This window comes from Chiloscyllium plagiosum, chromosome 11 (assembly GCF_004010195.1).
Source record: "Chiloscyllium plagiosum isolate BGI_BamShark_2017 chromosome 11, ASM401019v2, whole genome shotgun sequence".
In the NCBI taxonomy this organism is placed as follows: domain Eukaryota; kingdom Metazoa; phylum Chordata; class Chondrichthyes; order Orectolobiformes; family Hemiscylliidae; genus Chiloscyllium; species Chiloscyllium plagiosum.
Genome location: NC_057720.1, coordinates 25,277,763 through 25,287,460, shown reverse-complemented (window position 1 = coordinate 25,287,460; position 9,698 = coordinate 25,277,763). Strand labels below are relative to the sequence as shown.

General features: G+C 37.7%; 1 protein-coding gene across 9 annotated transcripts in view; it reads right to left on the bottom strand.

The window, feature by feature from the left end:
* Positions 1–459: 459 nt before the first annotated feature.
* Positions 460–9,698, bottom strand: part of szt2 (SZT2 subunit of KICSTOR complex) — a 257,630-nt gene continuing 248,391 nt past the window's right edge. For all 9 annotated transcript variants that reach the window (XM_043698914.1, XM_043698920.1, XM_043698917.1 and 6 more), the window contains 4 exons: positions 8,013–8,499; positions 6,434–6,550; positions 2,381–2,449; positions 460–1,714 (listed from right to left, as the gene is read on the bottom strand). In XM_043698914.1, the coding sequence (XP_043554849.1) occupies positions 1,568–1,714; positions 2,381–2,449; positions 6,434–6,550; positions 8,013–8,499 (820 nt within the window). In that variant the 3' untranslated portion in view covers positions 460–1,567. The remainder of the gene's footprint in view (positions 1,715–2,380; positions 2,450–6,433; positions 6,551–8,012; positions 8,500–9,698) is intronic.

Genomic DNA, 9,698 nt, shown 5'->3' with positions numbered 1-9,698 from the left:
ATTTTGCAGCTTGAGCTGACCTTTGATAGAATGAGACATTTAATGTTATAAACAATTTTCCCAGATTAACCACCAACATTTACGAATATCACTAGGGCCTAATGCTGTTCAATGACTGAATCAATCAAATTTGACTGCAGCAGATTCTATGAGTTTATCTGTATATATCAACTACATTCTGTGATTCATTGTCTTTAGAATTAGAATTATTATTATAATACGATGACTTAATGACCTAAGTAAAATTCTTTTTTAGGACGCAGAATTCCCTGGATTTCTCACAATTATATTCTGAATTCCGTCTACTTCTCAGACTTATCCAAAAGCTTCAACCCATGAAGATGAGGAAAATAAAAATATTAATGGATTAGCAAAACAAATTATAACACTGAAAAGGAAATAAAGTTTACTAGTCTATAGATCAAAAATTTACAGAGAAATATTTTGTTCACACAGAAGTGATTAATAGAACTTTATTATTTTACAATGATAATTCAGCCATTTTCACTATATACAAAATATACATCAAATATATTTATTTATAATTAATTCTCCCCAAACAAGGGGACATTGTGCAGCTGCAACTAAGTATATAGTTGACGGTCGAAAATTCTATAAAGGAATGTGCTTTAAAACCAAAGGTACTTCTTATGCACTTCGAGCATTCCATTCCCAAGTGCAGCGTCACCTTTATTCCACTGTAGGAGTGGTGAAGAAGCCATGCTTAAAGCAACACCTCTATCAGGCTACGAATGGAAACAATTTCACTGATACAGGAACAATGTGAATGAAATGCAGGAATTAGGATTTTGTTTTATATCTTTTAAAATGAAAACAAACCTGCAATTTAGAAAGATGGTACCTGTGAATCTCACAGTAAATTATATCTGATTGCTTTCCAGTGCACGTAAAATTGTGACAATACCTAATGAAAGTAAATGGTTCAGATTCAAAAACTGGACTGTCTCAAATTCTCATCCCCACTGGGTCTCATTGCTCAATCTTTCCACAATACTAAGATGAGTTTTGTCAGTTCATCAATTTGATTGGGACCAGGAGGAAGTGGCAAAAAGGGAAAGGCTATCCTATCATGGAGCTTATCGAACAGCCACAGTGCTGTTTTGCAACAGGATAAACATTTTAGTTGAAACTACACAAAGCCCTTCAACCTTCCTGAGTTGACTTGTCTCATACAGGGATGAAACAAACAGATGAAGGAAGGAAAAGAAGAAAGAGGTTTAAAGGAAAAACAAAGAAAATATAATGACATATTAGTATATTAAGCTTTAAATTCAGTAAAAGAAAATAAATTAAGAAGTGCAAACATCCAACAATGTTGGACTGTCTAACTTTTGGAAGTCAGCAATGGATGTCCCAACAGCTTCTGTATTCAAAGTATGTGAACATACAGGGATAAGAAGTTTGAATCATAATAAAATCAATACTTCTGTGTGGGATTACACAACAACACATTTTCTTGCCGTGAGCAATTGAACAGTAACTTTGTGAATATGAAAGTCAATGTAATAAAGCAAATTAGTCCAAAAGCAGGTAGGTTTGATGTCTGCTACTGTAGCATGCCAGTCCACAGATTAAAGCATGCTGTATTGATGACAGACTCCAGGTGGTAGTACATAGATACGAGCTGAGGTAGTGGGCTGTCACTGTTCTGTGGTTGCGCAGGAAGTGGCTCTCGGAATACAACCTTCAGATTCTGAAAAAGAAAAGAAAGGGCTTCTAATCTTGTAATGGGTTGATGGAAGTCCATAGCCTCGTCATATAGAAATAGTCTAAATTGCTAGTTCCGTTGATCTATGTAAATGATGCAAAAGCTTCTCAGAAAATTCCATTGCTCTGAGCCTCCATCAGGATAAATGTGGCTTCTGGACGACTCATTGTCTGATATAGCCAGCTACAATAAGCATCCATTAGACGACTGATCCATTCCTCCTTATATCAATTGATAAAGTCACTAAAGGAAATGCAAGAACAATCCAGGGTAATATTGACTGTTTCACCTGTAACCTCCCTTATGAAATGTCTGCTCTTTCCTGGCATCATTAATATCAAAGCTCAGTGATTACCAGATCAAAGTTGCACGTCAACAGAAAATCGCTCAGTTCATTCTAACACTAACATTTTGCAACTGTTGCAGTGCCATACATTCACTACTTATTCTCTTTACACAGTGCTGTCACTCACCTTCCTCATTGTGTCGAGGAAAATGCTCTTAAGCCTTTAGTTATACAGCTGTTCTGAGGAGCTCCCTGTTGTGAGATTCTCAGTTCTGTACAAGCACTATTATGCCTTGTCTATTGCGTACATGGGTTTCTCAGACCCTTTGCGATTGCATATGTCAAAGGCTCTTTTGAGAACTTACCGTCTTTGCAGACTGTGAATCAAGGAAGATGAGAACAAAACAATCAATAAACTTCTGGTTCAGCACTGCCTGTGAAGGAATTACATCACTGTATTACAAACAAGCTGAAGATGACCATCACCTCTCATATAATTTATATGATAGGCATACAATGATACACAAGAACAAATATGACTACTGCAAAACACATCTCAATGCTTCAAACGTATGTAAATTACAAACATGTATTACCCATGTATTCTCTATCAAAAGGAGAAGAAATGATTAGACCTATTAAATGCTTTGACCTAAGCACTGTCAAATAAATGCAGTGATGGAGACTATATTAATCAGCATGTTGCACAAAGTTATAATACCTGGAGACTTAAGTGCTGAAAGGTTTAGATGAAATACCATGCATTGAGAACCATGGCATGTTCAGCCATCAGACTCAGTATTTTGAAAAAGACTTTTTTCTCCCCTGAATCTAGATGCAACCTCTTTCTGGTGGCATATGATAAGAGAACATTTAGTAATACAAATAAAAAGCTTGCTGATGGACAGGAAATGTCATGTTAAAGGGCATTATTTGGATTTATGTATATTTGGAAGGACTGTACCACTGAAGATGGCACTCGGTATGCATAGATACCTGTGAATGAGTTTAAGAACACAATTTTGAAGTTTGCTGATGACTCAAAATTGAGGGCACCTGACAAACAGCGAGGAAGACCGTAAAATACTAAAGGAAGACAGAGATGTGGCATATATAGATAGGTGACAGATTTAGTAGACATGTGAGCTAATAATAATTTTCAAAGGAAATAGAAATGGGAGTATAAAATTAGTGCTTATATAAACTTATATGCTGAATGAGTGCAGGCGAAAAGAGACTGAAAGATTTAAATAATTTTCTATCCATATAAAAATTGCATTATCCAGAAAAGTCATAAAAAAAGCAAATACATTTTGAGTTCAATGAATTGTATAAACATTGGTTAGTTTCAGTTTTGGGAGTACCACATGCAATTTTGGGAACCTATTATACGAAAAAAAGACAGTAAAGTCAAAAAAACATTTAGTGTGGATTTATCGGGAATGGGAAATTATCAATAAAAGAAGAGTCCATATAACTCGTGAATAATATTCCCATTACAGCAGAGAAGGCTTTTTAAAATATGGAAATTGCTGATACAATGCATTGGGTAAGACTATTTCTGTCTACAAGGGAATAACTCATGGAGTGTGTCAAGTATTTAGAATTTTCACTATGAGGACAGAGCTGCAAGCATGTAGAATGCTTTGTCTTGGGAGGGGCTGATACAGAGACCAGGAAACATACAGGACAACCAACACAGCTGGGAAATAGTTTTGAATTATTCCAAGATGGGGTGTGAAAGATATAAAGGCCCAGTTTTGGTTTTATTTTGTTTTGGTTATTACTTTACAATGGAGGATGGAAATTCCACAGTGTTTCCAAAACGTTTTCTGTTGCATTAATGAAGATATAGCATTTTCCTTGATTTCATCGGAATCTGTTATCTTAAGTGGGAGAAGACAAGTTGCTGAATTTTGGAAGGTGACACAATGCCAATAGTTTAACCATATTTTGGTAGCTACTGCTCTTCTACACTGAACCTTGAGCACTTTGTTACTGGTTATATGACCGAAACATGATCAGTATTGAAATGTTCCTTCTAGAAATGTATATTTATCTGTTCAGATTAGAAATGATCCACTCCTTCAATTCTTTGTGGTACCTCAGTATTGGAATGAGATAAATAGTGCTTCCTCCTTGACTCATGAATTCCCCCTATATGTTTGAGAGTTTGAGTTGTAAAAGCAGGTTGGATCAGCTGGGGTTTCTGAGCACAGGAGATTGAGGGGTGACCTTATAAAGGTTTATAAACATGAGGGGCATAGGTAAGGTGAATGTAAAGGGTCTTTTCCCTAGGGTAAGGGAGTTCAGAACTAGGGGACATATCTTTAAGGTGAGGAGAATGTTTTAAAAAGAACTGGAGAGGCAACATCTTTTTTTACATACAGAGTGGTGCAAAAAACTGCCAGAGGAAGTGGTGGATGCAGGTACATCTACAACATTTAAAAGACACTTGGATAAGTACATGAATAGGAAAGATTTGGATGGCCCAAATACAGGCAAGTGGGACTAATTTAGTTTAGGCACATGATCAGCATGGGCTATATGGACCGAAGGGTCTGTTTCACTGCTGTATGACAGTATGATTGCATAGTGTATAATTGGAATAAGACTGTTACTCCCTTTTGTCTGAACTTCCACAATAAATTGGCTCATATTTCATGATTTCATATCAAAACGATTGGACAAACTTCGCAAATAATCTATGAGGCAAAATACATCTGTTATTTCCCAACTTCCCTACAATACTATAACATAAAAAAAACTATAGATTCTGGAAACCTGAAACAAAGGGTCTGATGAAGGGTCCCTGTACTCTGATTCCCTCTTTCCATTGCTGCAATAAGAAGGGACTTGGCATGGGAGTGGGGTGTACATGTGCACGAAACACAGACAGCTAGCACACAGGAGCAGCAAGTAATCAGAAAAGCTAATGGAATGTTGGTCTTTATTTCAACGGATTGGAGTATGAGTAGGGAAGTCTTACAGCAACTGTACAAGGTGCTGGTGAGACCACAACTGCAGTAGTGAGAGCAGTTTTGGTCCCCTTATTTAAGGAAAGATATCACTTAATTGGAGGCAGTTCAGAGAAAGTTCACTCAGATGATCCCTGGCATTGAGGGATTGTCTTATGAGCAATGGCTAAACAGATCGCGACTCTACTCATAAAGTAGAGTTTTGAAGTAGAGAAGAATGAGAGCTGATCACATTGAAATATATAGGATTCTTAAAGGTTTGACAGGGTAGATGCTGAGAGATGTTTCCCCTCATGGAAGGGGCTAGACAGCATAGTCTCAGAATAAAGGGGCACCAATTTAAGGCTGAGATGAGAAGGAATTTCTTTTCTCAGAGGGTTCTCAGTCTTTGGAATTTCTTGACACAGACAACTGTGGAGACAGAGTCCTTGTATATATTTAAGGCTGAGGTAGATAGATTCTTGATCAGTCCGGGATTGAAGGATTGCAAGACAAATATAGGACAGCAGATACAAGGAATGGATGTGTGTATATGGAACAAGCTGCCAGAGGTTGTGATTGAGGCTGGTACAATTACAACATTTAAAAGACATATGGATGGGTATATGAATAGGAAGGGTTTAGAGGGATATGGGCCAAATGCTGCCAAATGGGACTAGATTAGGTTAGGATATCTGGTCAGTATGGACGAATTGGACTGAAGAGGCTGTTTCTGTGCTTTACATCTCTATGACTGTGAATGATGGATCCCATGAACCCATCGAATGATGGAGTAAGCTGGTAGGGCTGAATGGTCTACTCCAATTCCTATTTCTTATGATCTCTTTACAAATACTGCCAGACCTGCTGAGTTTCTTGAGCACTTTCTGTTTTTATTCCCACCAATGCTGCCCTAAGTGAAATTCCCAAATCCAAACCCCACCTGCCACAAGCTAAAACTAACAAAAAGATCAGAATTAGCTCCAACCACTCCCACACCCAGTACCCATCTATACATTTAGATATGCAGAGCTGATTATTTCATTCCTCCTTATTCCACACACCAAAACTACATTGGTACAAGACTTAACCAGGCCCTTTTCCCCATGCACTATTTGAAGCCATCTCCTAATTACAACCTTCTTGAAACATCTTTAGTTATAGATATTGGTAGATATATATTTATCACGAAGGCCAATGACTCTGACTGCCCTCAAAGGTACACTCAAAAATGCAGCTTTCAACCTGAAAAATATCAACATCAGCTCTCCAATAAAACTGCAGTTTATGTCTCAAGTTTTCCCAATGATAAATGCTAGAAAGAAGAAAATTACGTTGATAAGCCATAGGAGATCTTCAGGTTTTAATAACGAGACTGTTGACATGTCTGGAAATGGAACCATCCTTAATCTAAAACAGGCTGTGGATATATATTTGTAAAGACATATGCTATTAACTTACCAAGTACTGAGTTCCTCTATCTGAATCTACAAACAGTCGACAACTCTGAGAGAATCGGTTGAGTAAAACCTTGATCAGACTCTGATACCAGCTGGTACTCATTGACAGAAAGCAATCCTGGAGCAAGACAAAGCACAATAATGACAAATGACAAGAGGTATCAGGATAACAAGAACAGTCATAACATTAGGCAATGGTGAATGAAGTCATGAGAAACAAATCTACAAAAGGTCCAATTAGAAACAAGTGTAATAGTCATATCAATGAAATCAGTGAAATGATCAGGATTGAATCTATGTAATACATTTACACAGATGCCTGTCTGCAGTTGGAACTGGTGCTATTTCTGGAATTAAAGCACATTGTTTAAGCTGAACAATCAAAGTTTTATTTTGTATATTGCAGTTTCATTCTCAATAATAGCAGGAATTTCACTACTCATGTTAGTCAGGGATACAGTGGAGAGGTTATGAAATACACAATCACCATCTGCCTTTGTTTACTCAGCTGTATCTCCAGTGATATAGAGGCAAGTCCTGGATTCCTATAGTATTTCCTATGAAACAGATGTCCATTGTACTGGTGCATTGACTTCAGTTTTGGAAATGCTAAGATTTGATTCAATAGAGTTCCACCAAATACATGCAATCAGTTCTGCTCTAATGCGGTAGTTCCATTCTCGTGCAATCCCGTGTTATAAGAAAAATCGCATAATAGCAGCACCATTTAAACTAATGGGGCAGGAATTGCATTATAACCAATACATGCTTTAAAAATTTGCACTTTTGAAATGGTGTCCCCAATTCGTTAATTGTGTTACAGCAAATTTCATTTGAATGAACCGCGTGTTATAGCGGAACGAACTGCGTACAGAAAACTTATTAAGTGGCACCTATGGGACCAGGAATGTACTGGTTGATCAAATATTCCAGTTGATCTAGAGGTTCACACAATCAACACAAACATATGTACTAAATAATAGAAATGTAATGCAGGGATATACACATCACTGTTATACTTTATTTGTAACATCAATCACTTAAGTAATAATGAAATGTTGCTGTAAATAAAACTTTCTGACAGAGAGCCTGCTCACTCCCACCCTCAACAGACTACTTGGGCATAATGGAGGTCATGATAATACAGGTCAGTTCTGTTGTAACGTGTGTTTCTTCAAAGCGAATTGGCTATAACACGATTGAAGAATTTAGACCATTATTTGTAGAGCGAGAACTTTCCTTACCTGTATTGGCCATAACATAATTCCAGCCCCATTAGTTTAAATGGTGCAGCTACTGCACAATTTTCTTGTAATGCGAGATCACACGAGAACCAAACTATCGCATTATATCAGAACCAACTGACAGTAAACATCTGTTCAAGTACAAAATTTTTGCCAATTTATTGAGAGTGCCAGTTAAAAGAAAGTTGCTGTATCAATAAATAAGTCAGGATATCTGGACAAAGTACCTAAGTCTCTAGTCATAAATGTTCATAGAATTAAGTTTTTATCACAATACAGCTGTCACTGAAAATAATCATTTAATTTTACTATAATGCAGAATTGTCTGTCACTCACCAGTTGTGGGTCAATTTCAGAAATTGATTTACTATGCACAGCTCCAAGTAGCTCTTCCAGCTCCGCAAAGGACAGCTTGCTCATTTTGTGTTTATCTGAAGAGAGATGTTCTCCCAAAAAGAGGCGTTGCCAGAGGACATCACGCCGACAGTGGGACTTTGCTTGCTGAACCATCATTGTAATCTGTTCTTGGGCTGTTGCTACCTCAGATGCCAACAAAGGGAAGAGTGGAGAGGAATAGAATAGTTCTGGAACCATCTTCGATGGTTTCCTGTGCAAGTAAAACTCACTGGAATCGCTAGAGTCATCCCAGCCATCTGGGTCAGTCTCCCTCTGTTCAGGTTCATATTTTTCTGACAATGAGGAATCTCTTGTGAAATCAAAAGAGTCCTTACGAGTGTGTGGTAATTTCTTAAAGCGTCTCATATCAGCAGTTAGTCTTGGGAACAACTCCCGGCAGCTTGTCATGATCACATAGAAACGTAATCTTAAAAAAAAAAGTTTTGAAAAATGAAATTAGCTAATTTTTCATGCAGATATGGTTTGGTCCAGGACCTCTCAAACAAAATACATCCATTCTCAATGCAAATTAAAGCTTCGTGTTTTTTCATGTGCTTTACATTAATACATTCCCCTTTTGGAGATCAAGAGGCAGGGGGAGAAGGATAGGCATATTTTAGGATATGACAGATGGAACTTTGCATCTGTAGTTATTTGTAATATCGTAAAAGACGGGCTTGAGTGACACTCAAAGCTGCAAAAACTACAAATTTAATGGACCGCTAACTGTTACTACAGGGATAAGAATTCACAAGCAGAAAAACTACAATTTGAAATTCTATTCCATTATTAATTTGTTATTAAGGGAGAGTTTTAAAACAAGGGTCTAGCATTTCCTATAAGTGCAGTCTTGCAGGTCACTGTATTTCTCTGATGTATTTAGTTTTTTAAATGAACAAGAGTGCTTTGGCATTTTTGACATCCATGTTGCAACCAGCTTTGATACATTATGCAGATGCAGATTAAAATCACTTCAAGAAGCAGACCGAAAGATGAATTAGTAATTAAATGCCTTTCCCTACCATTTTAAAGGGTTAACGTGTTCATTTGACAAGCATAAAAATGAACATGCTAATCAGGAGCAGAAGAAGAGGTAGAAGTAGGCCACATGGACCTTGGAGCCTGCTTGTTGATCAATATAGTAGACAGGCAGGAGGTTGGAAGAACACAACAAGCCAGGCAGCACAGGAAGTGCAGAGCATAAGGGGTACAGTTAGTAAGTTTGCAGATGACACCAAAATCGAAGGTGTAGTGGACAATGAAGAGGGTTACCTCAGATTACAACAGGATCTGGACCAGATGGGCCAATGGACTGAGAAGTGGCAGATGGAGTTTAATTCAGATAAATGCGAGGTGCTGCATTTTGGGAAAGCAAATCTTAGCAGGACTTATACACTTAATGGTAAGGTCCCAGGGAGTGTTGCTGAACAAAGAGACCTTGGAGTGCGGGTTCACAGCTCCTTGAAAGTGGAGTCGCAGGTAGATAGGGTAGTGAACAAGACATTTGGCATGTTTTACTTTATTGGTCTGAGTATTGAGTACAGGAGTTGGGAGGCCATGTTGCGGCTGTACAGGACATTGGTTAGGCCACTGTTGGAATATTGCATGCAATTCTGGTCTCCTTCC